We start from the raw sequence: 16,982 nt of genomic DNA, 5'->3' as shown, positions 1-16,982 counted from the left end.
AAATGCTACCGTGGTGGGCTGCTGTCGTGTTTCCCCCACCACAGGGATGTTAAATTTAATTATATTATAGTCACTATTAGCGAGTGGCTCAGTTATATTAACCCTTTGGACGAGATCCTGTGATCTAAATCTAAATCTAAATCAAGAATTGCCTCTCCCCTTGTGGGTTCCAGGACTAGCTGTTCCAAGAAGTAGTAATTTAAGGTGTAAAGAAACTTTATCTCTGCATCGCATCCTGAAGTGACATGTACCAAGTCAATATGGGTACAGTTGAAATCCCCCATTATTACTGAGTTGTTTTTATTTTAATAGCCTCTCTAATCTCCCAGAACATTTCACAATCGCTATCACCGTCCTGCTCAGGTGGTCGGTCATATATCCCTACTGCTATATTCTTACTATATTCAAGCATGGAATTACTATCCATAGAGATACAGTTTGGGTCATTTCAGATTTTTACTTCATTTGACTCTGCGCTTTCTTTCACATAGAGTGCCACTTCCCCAGCAGCACGACCTGTTCTGTCCTTCCAATATATTTTATATCCTGGTATTACAATGTCCCATTGATTATCCTCATTCCACCAAGTTTTTGTGATGCTTGTTGCATCAATATCCTCATTTAATATTTGGCACTCTAGTTCACCCATCTTATTATTTAAACTTCTGGTATTTGTATATAAGAACTTAAATGTCACTTTTTAGCTGTCTGCCATTACATGATGTAATTTAATTGACTTAGGATTCTGCGGCTGAGGTTTTCAAAAGGTGCTTAACTCCTAACTTCAATGGGAATTTGGCACCTAACTCCCTTAGCCATTTTTAAAAATCTAGTCCTGTCTCTTCATTGCCAAATCCTGAGCCTTCAAACCTCATGAGCCACCCCCTAAAACATCATGAGATTGGTTTGAAAAGAAAGACATTTGGATTCTTCTTTTTTGGTTTATGATTTTTTCAGGGGGCCATTTCAAGTTTTTCTCTGCAACAATGAAGACTGGAAACTTAAATAAAAAATAAAAATAAAATAAAAGCGGAAATTCCCACTTAATCATCTGATTCCAGGATCTGTGGCTTGGAGGAAAGGGACAAGCATGGCAAATGCCGCAACCAAATTGTAAGAGTCGGTGACACTACAAAACTCCACCGAAATTTTCAGAAAACCAGAAATATCCAGCTCTGTTTGGAGACCAATGGAGTTCAGGATGTGTTTAAAATATTGGAGAGTCTGTGGCACTCTATACCTCAAAACAGCACCCTGGAACCCCCATATTCACCACTGTCATATCAATATGAACAAAGTCTGCCTTGTGAGGTATCATTAAAAAAGTCTTGATCTGTTGATTATTAATATCCTCTTGAATTGTATGTGCTGTCATTGTATGGGGAGTTGGGAAGTTTTGCTATGTGTGTGTTACTGAAATAAGTTGTGATATTGGAAACACCCACAACCAGCCTTTCAGGTACGACAATGAAGGAGCCAGACAGCATTACTGGCTCATTAGCACCCATCCAAGAATCCACTATCTCAGGAACTGTATAAAATGCAGATTTCTCAGAGAGAGAACGTAGACAATGGAGACTGTTTGTCCCAAGTCATAACAAATATATTCCCAGCAAACTGGAAGAAACTACAAAAGAGGGGAAGAGACATCTCCACTTGGCCTCACTCCCCCCAAAACTCAACACCTGGAAACACGTCTGGAGGACAAAGAATCTGAACTTTGGTATCGGGCTGGAAGTCAACCCCAGCCTGTATATTGAGGAACCGTCACCTGCTTGTACCATCTGCCAGGGTGAGACACGGCTTGATTCAAATTCTGTTTATTTTGTAGAACTCAGATTGCAAATTTCCTTTTATTTCTTGGGTAACCAACTGTGATCTCTATGCTCGCTGCTTATAATCACTTAAAATCAGTCTGTAGTTAATAAACCTGTTTTATATTCTACCTAAAACTGTGTGTTTGGTTGAAGTGCTGGTAAATCTCAGCTCATTTTAAAAAGCTGGTGTTTGTGCTCTCCACATTGGGGAAGGCACCTATTGGGTAATGATCTTACACTGTCCAGGCTTCTGACCAAGGCAGGATGGTTCATTTCTGGGGTGCAAGTCAGGGTAGCCAGGGGAATTGGTTGGAGCCTCCCTATTCTTGGTTTGTGAATGGCTGGGAGAAGCATTCATGTAACTCAGCTGGGTGTGTCCCTGCCAGGGGATGGCTGTATAAGTGCAGGACCTGCCAGAGGTTTGTAGCTTGACACAGCATCACAGTGTGAGAGGGACACCCCAGGTTGGTGGGAGAGAGGGTCACAGGTCCCACAGTCCAGGTTGCATGCCGGGAACCCTGTCACAGTGGCTTTTTAAACCAGTGTCTCAATGAAACCTGATATTCCTGGCCAAAATTCATGCAGGATTCACCTTTCGCTACGTAACTGGCCTTTCTCCAGCATCCAACCAATCCACAAGCCAGTCATGGAGAAGACACAATGTCGTGTGGCTCACAACCATCAAGCGAGAGATTCACCATCCACCTGCCACCTAGCAAAGTCTCTTCAGGATGTTCGAGGAGGACCAGGGGTGAAGGGCGGCAGGGCCCACCCACGGATCCCACCCGATCCAGCAGCATTTCAGGGGCCCAAGCTGGGTCTGGTGTCTCCAGGTGTGAACGGGCTGAATTTTTGCAGTGACGCGGCTGCAGCTCAGCTCCTGCTCTGGGGCTGTGGCTGCCCCGGATGTGGGTGACCGTCTGTGCAGACGGGATCTCAGACCCTTCATCACGAGAGGCCCCGGAGCTGAGCTGAGCTGTTTGAGAGTTGCACGGAGCTGGCCGCTTCGAAGGCTTTTCAGACTCAGCTTTGTGAGCATCTCCCATCCCCACTGAGCTGGCCATTCAGTGCTCCCACCCCCGCAAAGACAGCTACCTGTCCCCAGAGTCTGTGGGGGGAGGAGGGGAGAGCTGCAGGTGGTGTGTGTGTGTTGGGGGAATCAATTCTAAGATGTTGTGTCTGAATCCTCCAGGACATAGGTAAGAAAGTGAGATTGAACCTTCCACCTTCAATGCTAGGGTGAAATCCACAATGCCCTCCCCCCCCCAAATCTGTCTCTAACCCCCACACCCTACCCTGGATCCTCCCTTCCCCCACCACACTGCCTACAGCAGCCCCCCCCAGATCCCTACCTTCCCCCCATAGCAGCCTCCCCATATCCCTCTCTGGTCCCCCACCCCACTCCCCAAAGCAGCCTCCCCAGATCTTTCCCTGACCCCCCGCCCATACGTGCTGGACCCCATGGATTGAAGTCTTTCCCATCGTATGCAGTGGCTCTCAGCACCCCCACTATACAAATTTTTCCAGCAACCCTGACCCAACCCCACTCCCCACAGCAGCTCCTCCCCCATTCCTCCCTTTCACCTGTATGAAGAGCCCCCATGCTCCACCTGAGAGATGTCCACATCTCAGTGGGAAAAGACCCTATAGACCAGTGGCTCTCAACCTTTCCAGACTACTGTACCCCTTTAAGGAGTCTCATTTGTCTTATGTACCCCCAAGTTTCACCTCATTTAAAACCTATTTGATTACAAAATCAGACATAAAAATACAAGCGTCACAGCACTCTAGTAGTGACAAATTGCTGAATATTTAGTTTTACCATATAATTATCAAATAAGCCGATTGGATTATAAATATTGTCCTTACATTTCAGTGGACAGGATATAGAGCAGTATAAACAAGTCATTGTATGAAATTTTAGTTTGTACTGACTTCGGCAGAGTCCCTGCTGGGGTCTCTGATCCTGGGACCTTGCCAGGTGGAGTCGGCTAGATGTGGCTTTCTCAGCCCCTGCTCTCCGATGGGGACCCCGCCTGCCTGCCCCCGGATGTGGACAGCCAAATGCAGACACCCTGCTAGGCCTCCGCTTGGAGGTGGGGAGAGCTTGTGGTTCGTGTCACATCTGCAGGTAGCAGAGGGAGCCGGAGTCCTTCCAGGCTTTGCAGACGTGCTCGGACTCGGCCACATCCTGTGATCTCCCCTCATTGTCCCCCCCTCAGATATACTCCCACATGAACGGATCCCTGCTCCGGGCTGAGCCAGTTTGGTGAGCTGCAGGCATCGCGTTGGGGACCTGGGACGGGGTTTGACTCTGAGATGCTGCATCCCCTGCAGACACGGGTAAGGAAATGAGGTAAACTCTCCAGCTGCCCCACTGGGTCTCATTCTCACCCCCCCACTGCCCCCTAGATCTCCTCCCTTCCTGCTGCCCCCCTCCCCTCATCTGCTCTGGATAGAGCTGGTTGAAATTAGATGTGGGTCCTGTTGTCAGAGGTCGGGGCCCCGTCACACTGGGTGCTGAACAGACCCCGACTGAGCTCAGGGGTCCCATCACACCAGGCAGTGCACAGCTCCACAGGAAGAAACAGGCCTGGCTACAGCGAGCTCACACTCTAAAGTTAAACAGAGAAATGTGTGGAGGGGAAACTGAGTCATGGGGTCATGACGTGACTTGTCCAATCTACCCAAGCAGTTCAGTGGCAGAGTCTGGAATGCAACCCAGGAGTTCTGACTCCATGTCTGTCCACTACAATAGACTCTTGCAATATCCTTCCTTTAAAGAAAAAATCTTTTGACTTGTTATAGGTCCCTTCTTCCTCTTTTTTTTAGTGGGTGGTTTTTTTGTTGTCGTCCTTGTTTCCATAGGTGGGTTCTTTCGGTTGGGATGTTCTCTGCTACACTAACTCATCCCCCCTAAATGGCCTAAACCACACAAAAACTGCACTTCAAAATGATGGGGGCAGGGGGAGAAGAATCACTTTCAAAAATTCCATTATTTGGAAAAAAAAAAAAAAAAGGAAACAAACAGCAAGAAGATTAGTTGGGAATTTTAGTATGGCTTCGGGGGGTGAAGGCGTCTGTCTCTGCATCCAGGAAACACCACACCCCACTGTTCACACCCCTGGCCTAGAAATCTAACTTTTCAGCAAGAAGCAAATGTGGGTTTCTTTAAATATTTGGTTTGGTAAAAAAATGATATTATGTAAAAACAAAAAATGTTCGGGCAGAGAATAGACAGAACAAATCCTGCATATTGGCAGGGGGTTAGATGAGATGACCCTTGCGGTCCCCTTCTAACCCTCTGGCTCTATGCTTCTAAGGTCTTTGAACCATTAGTGCCACGGGCCTACAAGGATTTGATCCTATTTGAGTTCAGCTCAGAATCTGGGGACCTTATAAACTCTGAGGAGATTATAAACTCTGCGGCTGTCTCTCTCTGTCCGTGTCCTCTCCTGGAGCCCTTTTCATTGCTCTTCCTTCCTTTGGTCAGTACAACGTCTGCGCTGCCTCCGCTGAGCCCTGAGGAAAAGAAGGGGATATTGTGACTGCAACTCTTCCGAGAATGGTGTTCCTAATCGTCTCTCTGGTACTTGGTGGCATGGTCTTTCTCGCCGGAGTGTCATTGAACAGCTACATCCTCTTCGTTGCCGGATGCCGTCTGGAAAGGACGGCCAGCGTCCTGTGGTTCCTGAACCAGGCCGTGGCCGATTTCATCTTCATCATCTTCCTGCCCCTCAGATGCATCTCCATCGTCATCCCGGACTTAGAGTGGGACAAGAGAATAAGCAGCGCTGTCTCCTCCCTACACATGTTCTCCAGCGCCTTCTTCCTCACCACCCTCAGTGTCGATCGCTGCATCCTCGTGGCACGCCCTGCATGGGCCCGGAATCACCGCACGCCCCACCTGGCTTTCGGGGTGGTTCTGGGCACATGGGTCCTGTCTCTTGGGTTCAGTTTGCGGTATGGTGATCTCTGGGAATCCCTCCTCTCACCTGCCAGCACCAGCATGAATTTCCATCCAGATGAAGGCAGGGTGAAGGCCGCCATTGCAATCCAGTTCCTGGTCGGGTTTCTGATCCCATTAGCCTTGATCTTGATCCCAACCTTCTACATTGTTCTAGCTGCCAAGCTGAGAAGAAACAGGCTGATCCGGTCCACCAAGCCACTCAAAATCCTTCTTGGCTTGATCCCGACCTTTTTCGTCTGCTGGCTGCCGTATCACGTCTTCTCCTTCCTGCTGATCTCAGCTAAGTACCCTCGGCCTCTTCTGGACATGGGAAGTGCTTATGTTTGGGTCCTGACATATTTCAGCACCTGCCTCAACCCCATCTTCTACCTCACCATGGAGGAAGAGTTTCTGAGGTACCGGCAACGTGCACGCAACCTCCAAACCACCGACAACTCAGGGCCAGAGCCGGCTGAATAGGGGAATGGATGGAATTGTGGATATTTGCATGGAGAAAGACTTCTATTCACTAGACCCGTAACTTCCTCTTGACCCCAAAATTGTCTTTTTCAGAAAGTTAATTTTTTGGCCTTACTCAAAGAAGAGCCACGAGAATGATTACAGGATTAGAAAACCTGCTTTAGAGTGAAAAGAATGAGGAGTACTTGTGGCACCTTAGAGACTAACAAATTTATTTGGGCATAAGCTTTTGTGGGCTAAACCCACTTCATCAGATGCATGCAGTGGAAAATACAGTAGGAAGATATATCTATCTATCTGTATATATATACAGAGAACATGAGACTAATCAATTAAGGTGGGCTATTATCAACAGGAGAAAAAAAAACTTTTGTAGTGATAATCAGGATGGCCCATTTCAAACAGTTGACAAGAAGGTGTGAGTAATAGTAGGGGGGAAAGAGTCTCTAAGGTGCCACAAGTACTTGCTGATAGAATATCAGGGTTAGAAGGGACCACAGGAGGTCATCTAGTCCAACCCCCTGCTCAAAGCAGGACCAATCCCCAACTAAATCCCTAAATGGCCCCCTGAAGGATTGAATTCCCAATCCTGGGTTTAGCAGGCCAATGCTCAAACCACTGAGCTATCCCTTCCCCCCAGACTAACATGGCTACAGACTAACAGACTAACACGGCTGGTACAGACTAACACGGCTACCACTCTGAAATCTGCCTTAGAGCGAGAGTCTCAAGGAGGTCAATCTATTCAACTTAACAAAGAGAAGCTGAAGGGGTGACTTGATCACACTCTGTAAGTACCTACGTGGAGAATACATACTTCATAGTGGGCTCTTCAGTCTAGCAGAGGAAGGTCTAACATGCTCCAGTGAACAGAAGTTGAACCTAGACAAATTCAGACTGGAAAGGAGGTGAAAATTTGTAACGATCAGAGTAACTGACCATTGGAGCAATTTCCCCAGGGTCCTGGTGGATCCTCCATCACTGGCAATTTTAAATCAAGCTGGGATGTTTTTCTAAAAGCTCTTCTCTAGGAATGATTTTGGGGCAGTTCTCTGGCCCGTGTGATCGGGGAGGTCAGACGAGATGATCACAATGGTCCCTTCCAGCCTTGGAATCTGTCATTTTAACAAAATATATTAGAGTCTTGGTTTTGTTCATTTTTAGATCATTTTGGGGCGTTTGGTTTTTTATGGTCTGTCCTTTTCTGCGTCTTTGTGTCATTATTCTTCTCATCATGTCATCTTTGGTCCCAGTGGAGCTTTCCCTCCTGTGTTTCTTGAAGATCAACAGGTCTATGAAACAAATGATAACATTTCCCAAAGTGTCTAAGTCCTATTTAGGCCGGTAGGAATCTCGCAGAGAGTCAATCAGAATATAACATAACATAACATAACATAACCCTGTTATAGTCTTGGCCTTCACAACATCCTTTGGCAAAGAGTTCCACGGGTTGTCTGTGTATTGTGGGAAGAAATTCTTCCTTTTGTTTGTATTAAACCTGCTGACTACTAATTTCATTTGGTGACCCCTGGTTCTTGTGTTATGGGAAGGAGGAAATAACACTTCCTGATTTACTTTCTCCACACCAGTCAGGATTTTATAGAGCTCTATCAAAACCCTCCTTAGTCGTCTCTTTTCCAAGCTGAAAAGTCCCCGTCTCATTAATCTCTCCTCATACGGCAGCTGTCCCATACCCCTCATCATTTTTGCAGCCCTTTTCTGTACCTTTTCCAATTCCAATATATCTTTTTTGAGATGGGGCGACCACATCTGCACGAAGTATTCAAGAGGTGGGCAAACCATGGATTTATATAGAGGCAATACGATATTTTCAGTCTTATTATCCATCCATTTCTCAATGATTTCCAACGTACCATTTATTTTTTCCACTGCCCCTACACATTGAGTGGATGTTTTCAGAGAACTATCCACAATGACTCCAAGCTCTCTTTCTTGAGTGGTAACAGCTAATTTAGACCCCATCGCTTTATATTAATTTATATATATAGTTGAAATTATGGTTTCCAATGTGCATTACTTTGCATTTAATAACACTGAATTTCATTGCCATTTTGTTGCCCAGTCACCCAGTTTTGTGAGACCCTTTTGTAGCTCCTGGCAGTCTGCTTTGGACTTAACTATCTTGAGTAGTTTTGTAACATCTGCAAATTTTGCCACCGTACTCTTAATCCCTTTTTCCAGATCGTTTATGAATATGTTGAACAGTACTGGTCCTAGTACAGACTCCGTTATTTACCTGTCTCCTTTCTGAAAACTGATGATTTATCCTTACTCTTTGTTAGTTAGTAGTTCTGCAATTTCACATTTGAATTCCTTCAGAACACTTGGGTGAATCCCATCTGGTCCCGGTTACTTATTACTGTTTAGTTTATCAATTTGTTCCAAAACCTCCTCTAATGACACCTCAATCTGGGACAGTTCCTCAGACTTTTCACCTAAAAAGAATGGCTCACATTTTGGAATCTCCCTCACATGCTCAGCCATGAAGACCAATGGAAAGAATTCATTTTTTCCCTCCTCAAACCTTATCATCCTTCAGTGGTCCTTTAACATCTCATCATGCAGTCGTCGCTCTGGTTGTTTAGCAGGTTTCCTGCTTCTGATGTACCTCAAAATATTTTTGCTATTACTTTTTGAGTCTTTGGCCTTCCTAATTACATTTTTACACTTTATTTGCCGTAGTTTATGCTGCTTTCTATTTTCTTCAATAGGATTTAACTTCCACTTTTTGAAGGATGATGTTTTGCCTCTCAAAGCTTCTTTACTTAGCTGTTTACCCAGGGTGGCTTTTTTTTGTTTCTCTATGTTTTTTAATTTGGGGGATACATTTAAATTGAGCCTCTATTATGGTGTCTTTAAAAAGTTTCCATGCAGCTTGCAGGGATTTCACTTTTTGCCACTGTACCTTTTCATTTCTGTTTTACTAACTTCCTCATTTTTGTGTAGTTCGCTTTTCTGAAATTAAATGCTACAGTGTTGGGCTGCTGTGTTGTTTCCCTCTCCACACGGATGTTAAATTTAATTATATTATGATCACTATTACCAAGCGGTTCCGTTATATTCACTCTTCGGACCAGATCATGTTCTGTACTTAGGACTAAATCAAGAATTGCCTCTCCTCTTGTGGGTTCCAGGGCTAACTGCTCCAAGAAGCTGTTAGAATATAGATATTCAGGCCTGCCTGTAAAGGCCTATACTTTAAGAACTTAGGTATATTTTTATCACTTAGCTAGTTACAGGGGTATAAAACAAAGAATCAAAATTACAGTCAGTCTGTGTATGGGCCTTCTCTCACTAGGATAGTCTGAGGCCTTGTTCTTATGCTAAGCAGCAGGGGTAGCCATAAGAGGGAAGTGAACGGTCACATCCTCACATCCCAAACCAGTCACGTTGAAATAAGGGGGTATTGCGCTGTTACAAAGGCAATCCTGTCCTGATAGTGCCCATCACCATCAGATAAAAATGGTGAAAGAAAACTTAGTTTGATTGCATCCTATCTGGCAAGAAATCACGTATCAATGATTGTGGTTGTGAAACCCTCATTTCTGTGTGTTTTATCTTAATGGCCCCCACTTTTCTATAGTTAATCTGTCTGGTTCTGTAATTGTTTCTGTCCTGCTGTATAATTAAGTTTGCTAGCTGTAAATTAATTAGGTTAGTGGGATATAATTGGTTAGAGAATTATGTTACAATATGTTAGGATTGGTTAGTAAAATTTCAGTAAAATGTTTGGTTAAGGTATAGCTGAGAATATTACTATATAAACTGGAGTCAAACAGGAAGTGGGGGGAAGGGAAATTGGAATCATATTTGCTAAGGGGGGAAAATGGGAATAGGGAACGGGGAACAGGGACACAGGCAAGGCTCTGCGGCTTCAGAGCTGGGAATCGAACATTGGGGAACAGACTCTATCGTTGTATAGAGATAAGTCCGACTGGTATTAAGGGCTTTGGAATATGCTTGCTTGGAAATTACCCCCAATAAACATCACATTGTCTGCACTTCGGACTTCTGGTCTTTTGCTGCTTGCTGTCTGCATGTCAAGAACCAGGGGAGAGGGTGGAGGGAAAGCCCTCTAACAGAAGCAGTCATTTAAATGTTTCAAGGAACTTTATCTTACCCAGGTAATATGTACCCAGTCAATATGGGGACCATTGAAATCCCCCCTTATTATTGAGTTTTTTATTTTAATAGCCTTTCTAATCTCCCTGAGCATTTCACAGTCGCTATCACCATGCTGGTCAGGTGGTTGGTAATATGGTCCTACCACTATATTCTTATTATTCAGGTATGGAATTACTATCCATTGAGATTCTATGGTACAGTTTGGTTCATTTAAGATTTTTGACTCTACACTTTCTTTCATATATAGTGCCACTCCCCAACCAGCACGACCTGCTCTGTGATATATTTTGTAACCTTGTATTACTGTCTCCCACTGATTATCCTCATTCCACCAAGACTCTGTGATGCCTGTTGTATCGATATCCTCATTTAATATGTGGCACTCAAGTTCACCCATTTTTATATTTAGACTTCTAGCATTTGTATATGTAACCCTTCTGCCCATCTAAGTTGGCAGCAACAAGGGCCGGGTTCTGTATCTAGGGGTTCCGTTTCAATAACGCAATGCAAAATCGGCTTGAACTCCCACCCAGTGACCTGGGACAATTACATACTACTCCCCGAGGCACCTCTAAGAGGCAATACTTCTCCTCTCGCAAGCACGGAGTATGAGTGTAGCAGAAAATGTTTAATAACATGAGGTAAACGACCTCAGCATTAAATTGGAAAAACACCACAAACAGGATTCATAACACAAACCATGAGCAAAAAAAAACCCACTCCAGCAAATTGGGCTGTGTCCTTTCCCTTTGGTTCTTGAATCCAGCAACCCAAAAATCACCCAGAGTCCCCAAAGTCCAACACCCCCAAAGTCTCTTGGATCCAGCAACCACCCAAAGTCCCAAAAGTCCAACAACCCCCAAAGTCTCTGTCCCTGGTCAGTGCAGCCCCAGAGTAAAAGGGGGGCACACAGGGCTTTAAGGGGCAGCTTACATGATCTGAGGCCAGCCAGCCATCTCTCCGTGGGGTTCCGCCGCAGTTTTCACCACAAGCCAGTCCACTTCCTGCCGTCCCACGAACTGCTCTGCTCTACGAGCTGCTCCACTCCGCTCACCGACCTGTGAGCCGCTCCAGCCGTCTCTGCAAATGGCTCCGCTCACCGACCTGTGAGCTGCTCCAGCCGTCCCTGCAAATGGTTCCGCTCACTGTTCCTTGGGCCGCTCCAACCATCCCCACAAGGCTCCATGCCACTCGCTGCTCCTCCAGCCATCCCTGCAAACTGCTCCGCCAGCCATTTAGCAATATAGCTTCAGGCTCCCCCACTAGTTAACACAGCACTCAATGATCTCAGCTCTTAATAACTTTAGCTCTTTTGTGATTTCAGCTCTTAGCAATTTCAGCTCATAGTAGGGGATCCCCAAGGCTAGTGCACCATTGGCCCAAAGTGAATTCAGCTCAGCAGCCTATAACTAGACTCCTAATAAAATCAAAGTTAGCTCTGACACGCAACACTGGAGAGAGGAGGTGGTACAATTGGTGTTTCAAGCCCTCAAAGAGAGGGGGAGGGAGAGGGCATGCCATCAGGTACAAATACCTGTCCCCATCCTCTCTCAATTCACTGGGTTTTGTAACCCATGCTCCTTGTCAAGCAAGTGCTACTTAGGTAGTGGTGAAGGACTCACTCAGTCCTTCTGTCATACAACAGTTCCACTGGCTTTGATTCACAGAATCAGGGTAACAAAACTTTATTCCTCCTGCCCCAATAACAGAGAAACTGGGGATCCCACACCAGCCAAAGTAACCACTTTGAGTTACTGTTGTTTCATGCCAGGCGGGTGGGTGTGCCTATGCAAACAAGATCAGCCCCTGGAGTTCTTTTCCACACTCGCCATAATTCACCACCAGATGTCAGGGTAGAGCTCATCCGGACTCTGCTTACATCTATAAGAACTTAAATGTCACTTTTTAGCTGTCTGCCATTACGTGATGTAATTGAATTGACTTAGGCTTCTACGGGTGAGATTTTCAAAAGCCTCTATATGAGTTAGGTGCTTAACTCATAACATCAATGGGAATTTGTTATCTAACTCCCTTAGTCAGTTTTAAAAATCTTGTCCTGTCTCTTCATTGCCAAGCCCAAGCCTTCAAACCTCATGAGCCATTCCTTAAAACATCATGAGATTGGTTTGAAAAGAAAGACATTTGGGTTCTTCTTTTTTGCCTCCTGATTTTTTTCCTTTGGGGACCATTACAAGGTTTTCTCTGCAACAATGAAGGCTTGAAACTTACCTAAAAAAGAAAAGAAAAGCTGAAATTCCCACCTAAATATCTGATTCCAGGATCTGGGGCATGGAGGAAAAGGACAAGAATGGTGAATGCCACAACCAAATTGTAAGATTCGGTGACGCTAGAAAAGTCCACCAAAAATTTCAGAAAACCAGAAATATCCAGCTCTGTTATGGCCGCCAATGAAGTGAGGAGGTGTTTAAAATATTGGAGACTTTAAATAAAATGTGTGGCTGTGGCACTCTGTACCTCAAAACAGCACCCTGGAACCCCCATATTCACCACTGTCATATATATGTGAACAAAGTCTGCCTTGTGAGGTATCATTAAAAGAGTCTTGATCTGTTGATTATTAATATCCTCTTGAATTGTATATGCTGTCGTTGTATGGGGAGTTAGGAAGTTTTGCTAGGTGTGTGTTACTGAAATAAGTTGTGATGTTGTGAACACCCACAACCAGCCTTTCAGGTATGACAATGGGGGAGCCAGACAGCGTTACTGTCTCATCAGAACCAGGGCCGGCTCCAGGGTTTTGGCCGCCCCAAGCAGCCAAAACAAAACAAAAAAAGCCGCGATCGTGATCTGCGGCGGCAATTCGGCGGGAGGTCCTTCGCTCCCAGACGGAGTGAGGGACCGTCCGCCGAATTGCCGCCGAATACCTGGACCTGCCGCCCGTCTCCGGAGCGGCCGCTCCAAGCACCTGCTTGACAAGCTGGTGCCTGGAGCTGGCCCTGATCAGCACCCATCCCAAGAATCCACTATCTCAGGAACTGTATAAAATGGAGATTTCTCAGAGAGAGAACGTAGACAATGGAGACTGTTTGACCCACATCATAGCAAAATATATTTCCATCAAGCTGGAAGAAACTACAAAAGAGGGGAAGTGACATCACCACTTGGCCTCACACCCCCCACAACTCAAGACACGGAAAAACGTCTGGAGGACAAAGACACCGAACTGCGGAAGTTCAGTATCGGGCTGAAAGAAAAGCCCAGCCTGTGTATTGAAAAACTGTCACCTGCTTGTACCATCTGCCAGGTTGAGACTATTCTATTTTATTGAACTCGGATTGGGCATTTACTTTTATTTCTTTTGTAACCAACTCTGATCTCTACGCTCGCTGCTTTTAATCACTTAAAATCCATCTGTCTGCAGTTAATAAACCTGTTTTATATTCTACCTAAAACTGTTCTTTTTTTTTATTGAAGTGCTTGGGAAATCTCAGCTCAGTTTACAAAGGCTGGTGTTCGTGCTCTCCCCATCGGGGGAGGCACAGACTGGGCAATGAACTTACACTTGCCAGGCTTCTGACCAAGGCAGGACGGTACATTTCTGGGCTGCAAGGTCAGTGACCCAGGGGGAATTGACTGGATCCTCCTTAGGGCTGGTCTACACTGGGGGGGGGATCAATCCAAGATACGCAACTTCAGCTACGTGAATAGCGTAGCTGAAGTTGAAGTATCTTGGATCGAATTACCTGGGGTCCAGATGGTGTGGGATCGATGGAGCGGCTCCCCTGTCGACTGTGCTACCGCCGCTTGCTCTGGTGGAGTTCCGGAGTCGACGGTGATCGCGTTCGGGGATCGATATATCGCGTCTTAACGAGACGTGATATATCGATCCCGGATAAATCGATTGCTGCCCACCGATACGGCGCGTAGTGAAGACGTACCCTTATTGATGGTTTATGAGTGGCTGGGAGGTCATTCATGGAACTCAGCTGGGTGTGTCCCTGCCTGGGGATGGTTGTGTAAGTGCAGGGCCTGCCAGAGGTTTGCAGCTTGACACAATATCACAGTGTGAGAGGGACACCCCAGGTTGGTGGAACAGAGGGCTCAGCTGCCCCACAGTCCAGGTTGCATGTGGTTTTTTAAATGAATCTCTCAATAAATCCTGATATTCCCGGCCAAAATTCATGAAGCTTTCGCCCTTTGCACCTCACTTAAATCTTACTTGTTTACAAAATCAGACATAAAAATACAACTGTCACAGCACACTAGTACTGACAGATGGATTACTTTCTCTTTTTACCATATAATTATACAATAAATCAATGGGAATATAAATATCCTACTTACATTTCAGTGGACAGTATGTAGAGCAGTATAAAGAAGTCATTGTATGAAATTGTCATTTGTACTGACTATGCTAGTGCTTTTTATGTACCTTTGTACAACTAGACAAATATCTAGAGGAGTTGATGTACCCCTTGGAAGATCTCTGCGTATCCCCAGTGGTACACGTACCCCTGGTTGAGAACCACTGCTATAAACCCTTATCCAAAGGCTCAGGGCTGACAATGTCATTAAAACCAACTGGCCAGTAGATGGCAGCACATGTGAAATTCAGTTGCTTGTCAGAAATTGAAATCAAGTCACCCCGTCACCTTCCCTTTCGCTTTGTCTACACTAGCCACTGATGTTGGAGTAAGTCCGTCGCTCGGGGGTGTGGAAAACCCACCGCCCTGGGTGACGCTGTTATACCGACCTAACGCCCAGTGTAAACAACCCTTCTTCTGTCAACTCAGCTACCATCTCCTGGGTGGGGGGAGGAGATTAACTACACCGATGGAAGAAGCTCTCGTGTCAGCATAGACAGCATCTTCACTGAGCCGCTACAGCGGTGCAGCTGCATCGGTGCAGCCTTCCCGGTGTAGACGTGTCCTTTGATAAACTGAACTGACTGAGCTCCTGGAGTCTCTCTCTGCCAAGCCTGGGTCCAGTCCGTTAATCCTTCTTTTGGCTCGACTCTGACCCCTCTCCAGTTGCTCAACATCCTTCTTGAAGGGTGGGCGCCAGAACCAGACACAGGATCCCAGTTGTGTTCACACCAGAGCCGGATCCAGAGGGAAAATCAGCTCCCTGCTCCTAATTGAGACTCCCCTGTTGATGCATCCCAGCACAGCCGGTGCCCTGTTGGCCCTGGGAGCTCATGTTGAGTTGAAAAATGCCCCCACTCCTGAGGCCTCCAGGCAAATGATATGAGATGAAGGCAGGTTGCAGGCTGGGCTGTGGTTTGTGTGGTCTCCAGCACACAGCGAGGGTTTCCTTAGCCTTGGCTGGTCTGTAACATGGCCCGGGTGGAGGGGTGGGTTCCCTGCATGAAAGGCAGGGACGAGACTCTCACGCATCCCCCTCCCAGTGGGGATCTGTTCGCTTTCCCCAGCCAGGAGCGGTTCGAGTGCAGAGTCCCAGCTGGTGTCTCTGCTCCTGGGACCTCACCCACTGGAGTCACTGGACATGGCTGTCTCAGCTCCTGCTCTCTGCTGCACTCACCTGCCCCAGAATGCGGGCAGCCAATGCAGACACCTTGCTAGGCCCCAGCACAGGGGAGAGCTTGTGGTTTGTTTGACATCTGCATGTAGCTGTGGGTGATGAAAACCTTCCAGGCTTTGCAGACATGATCGGACCCAGTCACGTCCTGTGATCTCTCCCCATTGTCCCCTCCCTGCCAGATATACCCCCACACGAACAGCTCCCTGCTCTGAGATGAGCCAGTCTGGGCGAGCTGCAGGCATCGCGTTGGGGACCTGGGACAGGGGTCGACTCTGAGACGCTGAGTCCCCCAAGACACGGGTAAGGAAATGAGGTAAACCCTCCAGCTGCCCCCACTGGATCTCATTCTCACCCCCCCACACCACTGCCCCCTGGATCTCCCCTTCCTGCTATCCCCATCCCTTCCCCTCGATGCTCTGGATAGAGCCGGTTGAAATTATTTGTGGGTCTTCTTGTCAAAGGTCAGGGTCCCCTGTCACACTGGACAGACCCACAGGGAGAAACAGGCCTGGCCGCAGCGAGCTCACACTCTAAACAGACAAATATTTGGAGGCACAGAGCCATGCTGTGACTTGTCCAGGCTCCTCAATCAGTTCAGTGACAGAGTCTGGGATGGAACCCAGGAGTCCGGACTCTCTGTCTATCCACTAAAATAGACTCTTGCAATTAAAAAAAAAAGCTTTTGACTTCTTACTGGTCTTTTCTTCCTCTGGTGTTTTGCCGGGTGGCTTTTCTGTCAGTGTTGTCTTTTCAATCTTATTTTCTCCTCTTGGGGAGTTGCTCTCCATCACTGGAAGTTTCTATGGGTGGGTTCTTTTGGTGGGATTTTGGCCACCAGGCTCCACTATCTCACACTCCTCCCTCCCCCAAAATGGCCCAAACCAAACAAAAACTCCACTTCAAAGCGAAGGGGGTGGAGAAGAATCACTTTCCAAAAATTCATTTTTTTTTAAAAGGGGAGGGAAACAATTATTCCTTTTTTTTTTAACCAAGATGGGAAAACCAGCTTCTTTGGGAAACTAACAGCAAGAAGATTATTTGGGAATTGTAGTGAGTCTTCAGGGGTGGTCGCTTATATCTCTGTCTCT

General features: G+C 46.3%; 1 protein-coding gene across 1 annotated transcript; it reads left to right on the top strand.

Moving 5' to 3' along the window:
- Positions 1 to 5,382: 5,382 nt before the first annotated feature.
- On the top strand, positions 5,383 to 6,246 carry LOC128826899 (chemerin-like receptor 1). Its single transcript, XM_054010426.1, has one exon. It carries the CDS (start codon positions 5,383 to 5,385, stop codon positions 6,244 to 6,246), a length of 864 nt encoding a protein of 287 aa, XP_053866401.1.
- The last annotated feature ends 10,736 nt before the right edge of the window (positions 6,247 to 16,982 follow it).

This window comes from Malaclemys terrapin, chromosome 21, assembly GCF_027887155.1.
Source record: "Malaclemys terrapin pileata isolate rMalTer1 chromosome 21, rMalTer1.hap1, whole genome shotgun sequence".
Classification (NCBI taxonomy): domain Eukaryota; kingdom Metazoa; phylum Chordata; order Testudines; family Emydidae; genus Malaclemys; species Malaclemys terrapin.
Note: the sequence above shows the minus strand (reverse complement) of the source record. Positions and strands in the feature narration are given on the sequence as shown.